The following is a 13,526-nucleotide window of genomic DNA, read 5'->3' on the forward strand; positions in this document are numbered from 1 at the left end:
AGTAAACTTGTTTGAGAAAGAATTAAAATTCCTCTATGTAACTGTGGGTGTCTTGGTGGTCATGTGCTGTGGTGATGTGCTTCTGAGGAGGTGTAATCCTATACTTCTGAACCACATACAATGTTGTAAACCAGTATTACCTCAGTATAAAAAAATTCCACCATGTAACCAATGGAAGGTAAATTACCTATGAAAGAAAAAGCCCCTTTCTCAGGGGAATGGTATTTTGCTCAAGGTTTTCTTCAGAGCAACTTTGACATCCTTATTTCTCAGACTGTAGATTAACGGGTTGAGCATGGGAACCACAATGGTATAAAACAGGGAAGATACTTTCCCCTGGTTCATAGGTAAAAGAGAGGATGGCTTGAGGTACATGAATGCCCCTGACCCAAAGAAAAAAGATACTGCCATGATGTGGGAACTGCAGGTGCTGAAGGCTTTGGACCTGCCCTCAGTGGAGCGGATGCGGAGGATGCTGGAGAGGATGAGGGCATAGGAAATGAAGATGGTAACTGTGGGAACACCAATATCAATGCCTACAACAATAAAAACGACCAGTTCATTTATGTAGGTGCTACTGCAAGAGCGCTCCAGAAGAGGAAGGATGTCACACATGTAGTGGTCAACCAGATTGTTGGCGCAGAAGGTCAGTCTCAGCATACACGCTGTGTGGGCCATGGCCCCAGCAAACCCCATCACATAGACACCCAGCAACAGAAGCAAGCAGACTTGGGGAGACATGGTGGTTGTGTACACCAATGGGTTACAGATGGCCACGTAGCGGTCGTACGCCATGGCCGACAGGATAAAGGACTCGGAGACAACAAAGAAAAGAAAGAAGAAGAGCTGGGTCATACAGCCTGCATAGGAGATGACATTCTTCTTTGAAATAAAGCTCATCAGCATTTTGGGAGTGATAACAGTGGAATAGCAAAAATCTATGAAGGACAAGTTATAGAGGAAAAAGTACATAGGGGTGTGCAGGTGAGAGTTCAGTCCAATCAGGGTGATCAGGCCCAAGTTCCCCACCACAGTGACCACGTAGAAACCTAGAAACAGGAAGAAGAGGGGGACCTGGAGATCCGGCTGGTCAGTTAGGCCTGCGAGGATAAACTCTGTCACAGAGGAGTTCTCAGCAGCCATTCTTGTTTTAGTTATTCTGAGGGAACAGGGGAAGAGTCACTTAGAGGAAGAGAGAGGCACTGGCCATCACTTCCCTCTTCTTGAGAATCGGAGGCACACGGATTTTGGGCCTCAGCCCCCTGGTTACTCTGCCTCTGCAGCACCCTCTGGAGGATGGAACGACCCACAAAAAAACTACAGATGCTGCTGGGAAGAAAGGTCCCAAGGATGAGCTGGAGACAATATCAGATCTCTGGTCCTTTTTACTGTGTCCTTCCAACTCCAGTTTCTCTTCGGGTTTACAAAAATCAGGGCCAATCTCTGGGGAGCATTCTCCCAGAGGTTGAAGCCAGCCCACTGTGCCTGGAGTGCCCACTCTTGTGATCAATCTATACAGAGTAGAAAAATGAGGTCTTTCCCCAGCCCTTCAGTTGTGCTTTTAAAGCTAGGGAATCAGGACAAGTGCAACCCAATTCAGTCACTCACCCTCCTCCAGCCTGGAGCTTCAACAATGTACCTTCCAGCCCAGCTTTTTCTCTCAATTGTTCAGACAGATGGCTGGGTGCTAACAGAGAAGGAACGATGCACACACCCCTTTAGTTCCTGCCTTGCTTGGAGCCTTAGCTCTGGACTGCCTCCGAATTCTTTCTGAGCTAGAGACAGGACATCTGATTGAGGCTTTGCCTTGAGGCTTTTTCCCAGCTTGCAGAGGAGACAGCACGCTTGCCTGTAACCAGCACCAGCCCCTGACAGTAGACAGCAATTTTATTCTGAGTTTAGGATCTAGGGACCTGATTAAAAACATAAAGCAGAGGTTCCCTGGGGATCACAGCCCTAGAAATTAACTTTTAAAAAAGAAGGAGTACTTGTTTGCCTATACCCTTGATAATATCTAAATAAGCATTTAAAAACATTATTTGTTCAAAGAGCATCTCAGTAAAATGCAAAACAGTTTTAAAAATTACTACTTACTGAGCACTTACTAGATACACCCAGCACACTTTCTGTCTAGGCATTAATACACTGATCCAAGTATGCCAGAATCAACACCATTTTTCATATAATAATTCATTTTAGTTTGCCCCCCAAATCCTGGGACCTGTGTTTTGTCAACCCTATTTTAGAAATTAATTCACCAGCTGTTAAATTACAAAGATCATATGCAATCTAGATCCAGCTAACTTTGCTGTTCCTTATCATTGGTTTTAATATTCCACTGCAAGAGATCATGTATAAACCAGAGCCCATGCCATCTCAGTTCTGACATTGTCTCTTGGAAAAGATAAGCTAGAACGTATCTAACTTCATATCCCAAAAAAAAGTCATAAAACACAGTAAAGGTACAGATAAAATGCTATGCAACTTCAGAGGAGGCATGCCACACCCTATTTACACCTCGGTTTACCACAAGAATGTACAATATTAAGGCCAAGGAGAAATAAAGCTTCTCAGTCATTTCTTGAGATTCAAGTTGACTGTAGAAAGCAATCCCCATCAGTTAAAAACAGTTTTTCCGGAAATTACCAAATTGTTGGCGTTCTCCTTGATGGCACCTATCTCCTCTTGGCTTTTTCTAGATCCCAGTTCCTCCTAGTGACCCTCATGGCACTGTAGCTTGTTCTTCTTTCACTTCACCAGATCCATTATCTGCTTCCCTGCTTTGCTTGTGTCCTAACTATCCCTCTCTCAGGAACGAGTTGTCCCTCTGTGTTCCAGTGTCTCAGTCTTGCTCAAGTTCAGGGGTGTTTCATACTTTATATCATTTATCAGGGCTTTTCCACATGTTAGCTTCTAGGCTCTTCCATTTTATGGTTTAATTGAACTCCTACAACAACCCTGTGAATTGCTGTTGTTACTCCCATTTTCAGATGAGATTGAGAAGCTGAGATTAACAAATATTCTGTGAGCTGCTGCAAGCCAGGTTCTATATTTGGTTCTAAATATATAAAAGTGAATAAACCTAGTTCCCATTCATCATGATTCTTGGAGGAATGTGGCTGATCACAGTCACTCAGATGCTCTGAGGAGGGCTGCTCTACATCTAGGACATAGGATGATAGGGGGTTTTTTTGCCAGTCCCTCTGAGGGTGTGAGCTGATGATCATTTGAAATTCAATTTCTTCTGTTTTGGCATTTTACTAGGGCATACTTAATAGTCAACAATTCTTTGAAATATGGAGTTTCAGGTACTTGATAAAGCTAGTGATTCATGTCTAGTTTCCTGACCTGGAATCAAACAGCTTTGGGTGAGGGGGTGTGAGGGATATTTTGGTCAGACTTGCTCCAAATACTGTTTTAGGAGTATCTTAGCTGGGTTTTTGCAAAAAAGCTGTGCTGAAGACAAGGACTTGGGTGCAGGTAGCTTATATTGAGGTATAATCTCAGAGAAAAGGCAGAATAAAATGGGGGACTGAGGAAAATCAGTGCAAGAGTGGCTACTGAACTGTTTACCTGAATAGGAAATTTAGAATCAACTAAAGTGGGCTTCAGAAGAACAGGTAGGTTTCTAAAAAGATTGGAAAACCTCTTCACCTGGAGGGATTAGAGACCCATATTTTATTCTAGATTCTATCTGCTCTGTGATTGTTTGGGCCTCAATTTTCCTGTCTGAAAGATATAAGGCAGAATAATTAGATCAGTGAACCCCCAAAACTGGCGAAATATCCAGATGACTAGGAGAGATTTAGAAAACGGATTACAAATTGTCACCCCTGGAGATCGTGACTTATATCTGGATTGGAGCAGCAGAAATTCTACTTCTAGTAAGCATGTACTTATCTAATTCAATTGTATACCTAGATTTACAAAGATTAGATGGTTTTTAAAAATTGTATTAATTTTTATTGAAGTAGCATTGGTTTATAACACTGTATATGATGACTTAGCAGTATAGATTCATACCTCTTCAGATGCATGCCACCCAAAATACAAAAACTCTTATTCGAAGGGAAACATGCACTCCTATAGTCTTTGCAGCACTACTTACAACAGCCAAAGGATGAAAACAAGCTAAGTGTCCAAATACAGGTGAATGAGTCAAGAAATTGTGATGTATATTCACAATGGAATACTACCCAGCTATCAAAAAAGATAAACTCTTGACATTTGAGGCAACATGGATGAAACTGGAGGGGATTATGCTAAGTGAAATAAGTCAGAAGAAGAAAGACAAATACCAAATGATATCATTTATATGTGAAATATAAAGATACCAAGCAAGGGATATGATAAATCCAAGCTAACAACAAATCCTAGAAACTTATAGAACTGGAAAAAGTAGAGGGGGAGGAGAGAGTCCTTGGACATTTTAACTTGTGCCCAACTTTTCAAATAACAGCTCGAAAGCCAAATTATGAAGTCAGATAAGGTTTCCTTCACAGTCTCTAATCCTTCTTTCTGTATCCATTTCCGTTCCAGTGAAAATCCCAGTTCCCAAAACACAGGCTTAATGCTTGCTGAACCTCCAATTCTGTCAAAGTTCAGCAACACAATCTACCAAAGCTTACTGGAGTGTATTTCAATGAAGGCAAAAATATTTTACCAAAAAAACAGGTGTCTAATTATGAAACATAACCACACTCTGTGATGAGAGGTACATTTTGGTGAGGATGGGGCAGCTGGAGGATGGTCAGGACCATGCTGGCAGCTGCCCACCCCCCACTTGGCAGCTAACTAAAACCCTCTAGAACATGGTCCTGTGTGCATGTGTGTTTTGTGTATAAGTGTTGGGTGACATTTATACATACATACCAGAGCTCACTATTCCTCCACACATGGGCAATATTTTGATCACAGCTCAATAACAAGAGGGCTGGAGCATAATTTGCATGCCTAGAGATTTGCCATCACCTGGGTGATCTCAATAAATTCCAATCCCATCTCTTTTCCCCACTGTAGTCAACTCACAATTAAGGAAAATAAATCATGATGGCAAACCTGAAATAAGCCCCACAGGAAAGGGCTCCCTGGGACACAAAAAGCAAAGCCAGCTTCATTAAAAGTTGACTTTTCTCTAGGAGCCTTAGAGGATTCTTGTTTGGATGGTAGAACAACCAAGAAAAGTTCCTCTGGATTTATGTCACTTCGGCACCTGTTGCCATGGGAACTACATTTCAAAAGCTTCTCAACTGGGGCTTCACTAAAGTCATGTTCCCTGAAGAGCAGATGAAGCCCAAGCAGGAAGCAGTGTAGGAAGAACTATTCTTAACTGCATTCCTTTTGTTACAGATCTGCCCTCTTTCCAAAACTTGCATCTCTTTATAGTGCTTCTTTATTTTATTTCTTTCTATTCTTTCTTTTTTTTTTTTTCATTACAGTCTGTATGTGCCATTCCATGTGTGGCACGTATAAATGCAGCACAATTTCTCACACATGCATTAACCCTGAAACAACTGGTTTGGCCCCAAGTGCCTTGACCATCACTCCACCCAGAGCAGGCCAAGCACAAGTCACTATTTTTTAAGAGGCCGCACAGAAACCAACCAAAATGATGGCAACTGAAAAATTTTCACATGCAGTGACCTAAATCAGCTCCTGAGGAAGCTCACAGCAGAAGTTACATGGCTCTTCATTATACTTCATCTCTATTTACTTTTATTAAGCATTTTCAACTACTTAAAATACAAATCTTTACAGAATATATACAAAGAATCCTAGAATTAGAAGGGAACTTGGAAGTCTAAATTGGGGATAGTTAAATGTATTGGACACCTAAGTACCAGGCACTCTGTGAGTAGTTTTGCATACATTATGTCATTTATAGAAAATGAGTAATTACAGAAAATGCAAATCTGGTATTTAAAATAGCACCAATTGATTCATTAATATTTACTGGTTTTTTACTATGGAAAGCTGTGTGGAGATCCCTCAACCTACTAAAGATAGAGCTTCCATATGATCCAGCAATTCCACTCCTAGGTATTTACCCAAAGGACACAGAAACATCAATTCCAAAGAGCACCTGCACCTCTATGTTTATAGCAGCACAATTTACAATAGCTAAGCTTTGGAAACAACCCAAATGCCCAAAAATAGATGACTGGATCAAGAAGATGTGGTGCATATGCACAATGGAATATTACTCAGCAATCAAAAAACATAAACACATGCAATTGGCAGCAACATGGATGGTGCTGGAAGGGATCATGCTCAGCGAAATAAGCCAGAAAGAAAAAGAAAAATACTGGATGGTCTCACTCACAGCAGGAATCTAGAAAACCTAAATAAGGGACCAGGAAAAAGAATGAATGTAAGAAAGGAAAAATCAAAATCAACAAACAACTATGAACCAGAGACACACTATGGAGGGTGGGGGGCGGGGAAAGGAGGGATTGGGGTCAAAATAAGGGGGTTGCAATTCTATGGGGAATATAAAAATAAAATTAAATAAATAAAATAATACTGAATGGAAAAAAATATATACATTTACTGGTTTTTTAAAATACTATATGCCAGGGACTATGCTAGGCACTTTGCATACATTAATTCAGTTAATTTTTACAAAAACTATGAAATAGGCACAACTATTATCTGACTCTGCAAAAGAACCTTTCCTGGATCAAAGGAATCAAACACACTTGTCTTTCAGTTATGATAATCCGGTCTCCTTAAACCATCAGGTTTTTGCAGCAGTGGAGAAATTAACAGGATTTGCTGGATTGATGATCATAGAGGATTGGAGAGAAAAGACAATAGTCACGAGTGACTAAGATTTCAATACCAGGACACAAACAGAGGGAAGAGGCAACTGAGCTAGAACTTAGAACTGACTGTCCAATGCTGAAAGCACATATAAGGAGGAGGGTCAATAAACAGTCAGTGTGGGCCGGGGGCTTGGAAGGAGTTAATCAAGGCATGGAGGAAGCATTTAAGTCAAGGGGATCAGAAAAACCACAAGTGAAGGGCTAAAGACGGAAACTTTCAACAGGGGAGGAGGAAGGTATTGAGAAATATTTCAGACAAGACAAATGTGGTGGCCCCGAGCAGAGTCTGTAGCCAAATGTTTCTATCATGTCACTCACTAGATTAGTAAACTGAACCACAGTCACCCAACTTTAAGCCGATATATTAATACTGGATATTAATATATTAATACAGGATGATCATGAGAATCGACTATGTTTAATATGTAATTTTGAATTAATGAAATATCACAGGATTCTTAATTCCTTTTTAACCTCTTGTCAAATTCTGCCTTTTACTTTTCTTCTACTGTCTCAAGAATGAATTTCCCATCCTCAACTATAAGAAATTGCAAGATGATTATGCTAAATACTGTTTCAATTCACACCCAATGGTGAACCCAGTGATATATGTACCTATTGTTCCTTAATATTTACTAAATTCAACAGAAATAAAAATATGCTTCAGTAAAAGCCCAGATTTGAAAATTGATCAACTTCAGGGATATATTTACAAATACTGAAGAACTGTATTATAGGATTCTGTAAGTAGTCATGTGATAAACCCATTCCTAAAAGATAAATAAATCATGCAGATTACACATAACTGGTTATACTGCTGTATGTTTGACATTTTAAATGTGATAATGTTGGCCCTAAACTGACAGTAATGCTAGGTGTGTGCCTATTGGGTGTAACCTCTGGGATCAACACATGTACAGAAGAGAAGTAACCTCCCAATATCTTGAAGATTGGCAAAGAAAGTTACTCACAGAAAGAACTGCTAAGCCTTCCCAAGTCAGGAGCTACCCGAGGCTTAATTTCATCATAGCCCACAGTTTGGGGTTCTCAAAATAGGAATCCATTTTTAAGTGACATTTATCTCAGGAATATCTAGGCTATAAAAAGCAAATACACTAACACCAGCAATGTAAAATATATTATTTCAAGGTGTGTGAAGGGTATACTACGCTCCAAGATTGTGTTAGAGAAGGAAAATGCAAGGAGATGGCATGGCCTTATATACAGAAAGGCAATTCAATGGAGGGGATATTATTCTAGGCATTAGCGGAGAGGTCACAATTGATTTTTTAAAAGTACATCCTAAACTGAAAGATACACTAATCTTGCAGAAAGCAACAGACTCTCCCTATTGGACAGCAACATTTCAGAAGATTCTACATCCAGAATGGTAAAGACCACTGTTTGTACCATCTCTACCTGTCTAGAAAACCACAAAGCTGCTCTGTGAAATTTTCTCATACTTTTCAAAGCTGGAAAAGTTTTCTGAAAACTAGTTTTAATCAAGAAGCAGTGTAATGCATTTGGAGGAACCATGTTTAGAAGTCTTAATCTGTCAGCAATATATAGAAAAAAAGGAAAAGAAGAAATTACTCCTAGAGAGATTTAAAGAAATGTTTTAAAAGAACTTCAGCAACATCACAGAATAAAAGACACTGGTGAATGAAATTAAGGAAAAACATCTAGTTGTGTGGTCTTGGAAAAGAAAAATGTTTTTCAGTCTTAAATTTCCTCCTCTGTAAACAGGAACATCAAAATCTGAGGATGTTATTATACACCACACACCAGATGTCTCCTTCCCTGCTGATGACTGAATGTGGATGTTACTCAAACTTGCAGCCTCCCCTTGCTTATCTCTTCACTTAATTTCCCAGAGTAATCCCACCCACTCCTATGGCTTGAATAGCATCTATTGCTGTGTTAATTATGAGTTAATGGCCTTAAATATTCCATTCCTCAAAGGACTCACTAGACTCAACCCCTTTACAGTCACACACAACAATGTTCTCACCGGTAAAAACACAGCACACCAGGAGAAGGGTGCACATCGAGAGGGGTACAGATACGTCTGGCACAGGCTTCCTTGTCTTCTACCCCTGAGTTGCACAGTATGTGCTACATCTCCAAGGCCTTGACATACATGGGAAACTTCTTGGTACTGATGGAGGAAACGAGATACAAGGTCAAGAACCTAACTCCCACAAGGAGGTAGGGGTAGAAGGGTTAGCATTATCCATTAACCCAGTTATAGAAACCAAAACCCTTAGGCAACAACGCCCCATCAGGAGGCGCAACACCAAGAAACTATCAGACTGCTACAGGGAGAGTCAGGGGCACAAACCATCCACCCAGAGATGAGCCCCTCCCTGAAGATGATAAAACCTAACACAGCCCTCACAACAGGGCAGCACTCTGCCCACCTGTGACTATGCAGGTGCTTCCTTTCACCAACTCTCTCCTGCAGGGCAGCAGCTTCCTGCCTGTCCATGACCTGTACCATGCTGGAACTTCTCACTGACCTCCCTCAGTGGAGGCCGCTCTCCTCAAGGCCGCCCACCTGCGACCATGCAGGCCTCTCTCATCAAACCTGTCCCTTCTAGGGCACCTCTTCCTGCCCGCTTGTGTCTATGCAAGTGTCTTTTACTATGCTATCCCTTTTCTAATAAAGCTGCTCTTTAAATATAACTACCGTCTCTGTCTCATGGAAAAACTCGCCTGGGAAACTCGTCACGTGCCACGGAAATGGAGCTCTGGTGACACCTTTCCCAGAGTGAACCCAAGGACCCCGCACAAACTCCAAAAATGACGTCAGTACCAAAAAGTCCAAGGTCTGCCACCCCTGTAATGATCTGCTCTTGTAGGCATTGTCCACCTCCATGACCAATCTAAGCCACTGAACCCTGCAGGCTCTGCCAAATCCAGGGGCTGTTATCACTACTATCATTAGCATTAGCATTATTATCATCATATTGAACTACTAAATTCAATTTTGAGTACCTGACAATATTGCCAAGCTGCTACATTCTGCCCACAAACTGTTCAGGGACTCACCATCATAAACCACTGTTTATCTTTAGTAACTACATTCCATAGCATTGGTCAGTCATCAGCATCAGAGCCCCAAGTAGCTCTGGAGATAAACATGCTGTCAACCCATAAAATGAGCTCCTGCTATACACCTGCTCACTGCCAAATAGATATAGCTAACTCAGTCTCATGTTCTGGACTGTTGTTACACAGACATCACCATAAAAAGGGGAGGTCCCATGTTCCCTGCCCCACTTTATGATAAGTATAACTGAGTGGCCAGTGAAGCTATATAACAGAGAAGGCAGGTGGACTCAGTGACAGAGACATGTGGAGAAAGGCCCACTTGTTTCTCAGCTTTTGATTTGCACTAGGGACTTGGGGGACCTGGAAGAAGACACGTGGGTGAGAGACACATGGGGAAGCTGACAATGGCAGCTGTTACCTTGATTTGTACTTTGAATTTGCTCCTTTCATCCCACACATGCCTGGCCCCTCTCACCTCCTTCCTACAGCTCCCTGCAAAAAGGTAACAAACTTGTGGCCAGCTTTTGGATCTCAGCAGCCCAATTTTGCTAGACATTTACTCACAAGGGGATGGGTAACTGGGTGTTTTATTTGGAATATCCTTTCACCTCCTCTCTCTAAGCACACCAATTCTATAAATGATCTTTCACACCAAGAGTCTATCTTTAGTTCTGTGCAAATGGATGGCCAGATCCCTTTAGAGTGTGCAAGTTAGAGGGTCCCAGGGTACCCTGGTCTGCATGTTAACACGATCAATAGACTATCAGACACCACCACCTGAGCATCTCACAGACACCTAAAAATCAACCATGAAATGATTTATCTTCTCCTGAAAATGGTCTCTTACTCCCAGGCCTCCCCGGTGGTGCAGCGGTTGAGCGCTGGGTTGCGAAGCTGCCCGCAGCCTCTGCAGTGCCGGTTCGATCCCCAGCTGCTCCCCAGCCACCCGAGGAGGGTCCCACATGGCGCGCAGACCTCTCCTGCCGGCAGCCCGCTACTCCCCTCAGCAGTGTACTTTCGTCCTTCTGCCTGCTTTGCTCCCTGCTCTGGCTCTGGTGAATTCTCTCACCCTCCCACGCTTCTGACTGTACCCAGTGCTTGTATAAATAAATAAAATAAATAAATAAAAATAAATCTTTAAAAAAAATTTTTTTAAATTATTAAAAAAAAATGTTCTCTTATTCCCATGTTCTCTAATTAAAGCCAAATAGAAAATTAACACAATCTTCTTATTCTTGATATGACCTCTTCTGAGTCAGATATTATCGAGCTGGAATTTATTTCTCAGTTATGATTCAAAAAGTATGTCACTCATTACTTAAGCTTGTTGCCATATGCAAAGCAGAACTAGTTATTTGGCATAGATAATCAGAGAGCTATTTCTTTTTCTTTTTGATGGTTTAATTTTTAATATACATGCCCACATATATATGCATAACTTTGCATTAATGCATAAATGCAAACACATGTGGGACTTCTTTGTGTGTGTGTATGTGAGTGAATGTGTGCATGTGGAGTAAGGTCTAAAACTGAGGCCCTAAAATTATGTACTGTCTCAACATGGTGGGGGAGAGGGGACCAGGAAGGCCTCAGTTGGCCTAACCCCAAAGTCTCCTCACCACTCTGGTCCCACTGATAAAGTGCCTAGTCAAATTCTCCTTATCACGGGGTCCAGGCACATTCTCTGCTTATCCCTGTGTATCCCATATTGGGGTTCAGGTGATAGGGCTCAGTGTGTGGAGTTCTTGGGTCCCTCTGAGAAAATTCAGCAGACAAGATGGTCCTCCCAAATAATCAGAAATGCCCTGGGCCTAGTGGTGTATTTCTAGTTCTTCTGCCTCCCCTATCATCCTGCCTCAGGAACTTCAAAACCCATAGGTCAACATGGGTACAGTCCACACTTAAACCAAGAGCTGACAAGTGTACCGCTCTATATAGTTTAAAACCTACTTTATACCATATCTTGCAATCCTTTCTAATTCTGGGAAAATGTACAATTTTTCCCATATTACAGAAAAGCAAACTGGGTATATATAACCTGTATAACCCCAGTGGTAGGGTCTACCTCCAAATAACAAATTTCATGATCTTTCTAATATGCTACAAGTATCCCCTAACTTTTTCAGAAGATCTTTGACTCTGAAAGGAAATTATAAAGTGAAATTAAAACATTTGGGGAAAAGATCTGTGTCAGGGAGATAAAATGGTTCCTGAATGTTGGACAGTCTTAGAGAATAAATCAGGGCCTTGAACTAAATGTGCCTGAAGTATACTAGAAGGAAAGTGTACTGGCTGAGTGTTGGATCTTCAGTCCTACCCTAAACAACAAAATGTAGGCCTTATGGCATTCTTTAAAAATCAAACCAAATCTGCACCAATTAAGTGGAGGGCCTGGCTCCACAGCACCCCCTCTCCCAACACATCTCGTTAAAAAGAGGGCAGCATAAAACCACAGGACTCCACCTACCTAGGGACAGCAGCCTGGTTCTAGTGCCAGAGGAAATCCCAATCTCTGCACCCTCTACCAGCAAGGACCCACTCAACGTCAAGCATCCCTGTAATTACGAGAGTTCTGGCCCATGGCATGGCCTGTTATTTTCATCTCCCTCTCCCAGTACCAGATACTCCCAACTCAGAAATGCAGAGTCAGCTACGTGAAGCCACGGTGTCCTCACTCTGCTTATCCTGGGATTCCATCATGACAGCTCTGCATGTCCACACTAAGCAATATCATGTCACTTGCACACACAACTGCAGGGCACATGCTTACAGGTACCCCTGCCTCCACTGGGGCCCCACCTCAAGGATGGCGCTGATGCTCACCTTGGATCAAATGATCAAGCTCAACACCTTCAGGCATCCCTGCTTATTGATGTCCATGGCATTTACGCAAGAGCTCTGCTCCAGTGAGTTTCTGCCATGGTCCACTTTTAAATTATACTATACATTCTGAAAAATCCCTGCTTGTAGCATGTACTTTGGATATCAAAAAAGAGGAGGGTAAGGGATAAGGCAATTCACTGTGAATTATTGTCATTTCTATAAATTTTCAACCAAAAATCTAGAAACAATTTTATCTTCAGGTTAGTTTTTACTTTATGGAGAAATAGAATGCTGAATCACATAGGTCTTGTTATTTGAAACACAAGAATCTTTTCATATTAAAAACTCCAGATGATTTGGGAACATAATGATCATCTCACAATTGCCTGGAGATATGGGCTTCTATTTCTTCACTTTTCTTACCTTTCCAGCTCTTTGAAAACCACATATGAATCATTTTATATTTTCTTTGGGGTTCCACACCTATCAATGGATCCACAATTTTTATTAAAGAGAAATAAATGGGAGCTGGGAAGCCAGACCCTCTTTTTTCTTGTGATGTTATTTGCTTGCTAAATTACCCCTGGCAGGAGCCTCAGCTTCACCACAAAAATGACCAAAAAACACAAAAAAAGGCTTCAAAATTCAAATTGGGAAATCAGCTAAACATAGGTGGTCACAGGGAAAGGATAAATTGTCCCCAGCAAAAAGTTTAAAGTCAGTATAGTCAATGGTTAAGTAAATGTTTCTTGAATTCATGAAATTCAGACATCAAAGAGAATTTTGAGAGTAAGAATTAACTGTTCCTGGGCCTTCAAGGGAAAG

General features: G+C 41.4%; 1 protein-coding gene across 1 annotated transcript; it reads right to left on the reverse strand.

The window, feature by feature from the left end:
* Positions 1–210: 210 nt before the first annotated feature.
* On the reverse strand, positions 211–1,143 carry LOC311181455 (olfactory receptor 8B8; the record flags this gene model as incomplete). Its single annotated transcript, XM_084249925.1, has 1 exon — positions 211–1,143. The coding sequence occupies one exon, from the start codon at positions 1,141–1,143 to the stop codon at positions 211–213; it is 933 nt and encodes a 310-aa protein (XP_084106051.1).
* Positions 1,144–13,526: the final 12,383 nt, after the last annotated feature.

This window comes from Talpa europaea (genome assembly GCF_964194135.1).
Source record: "Talpa europaea genome assembly, chromosome: 12".
Lineage (NCBI taxonomy): Eukaryota > Metazoa > Chordata > Mammalia > Eulipotyphla > Talpidae > Talpa > Talpa europaea.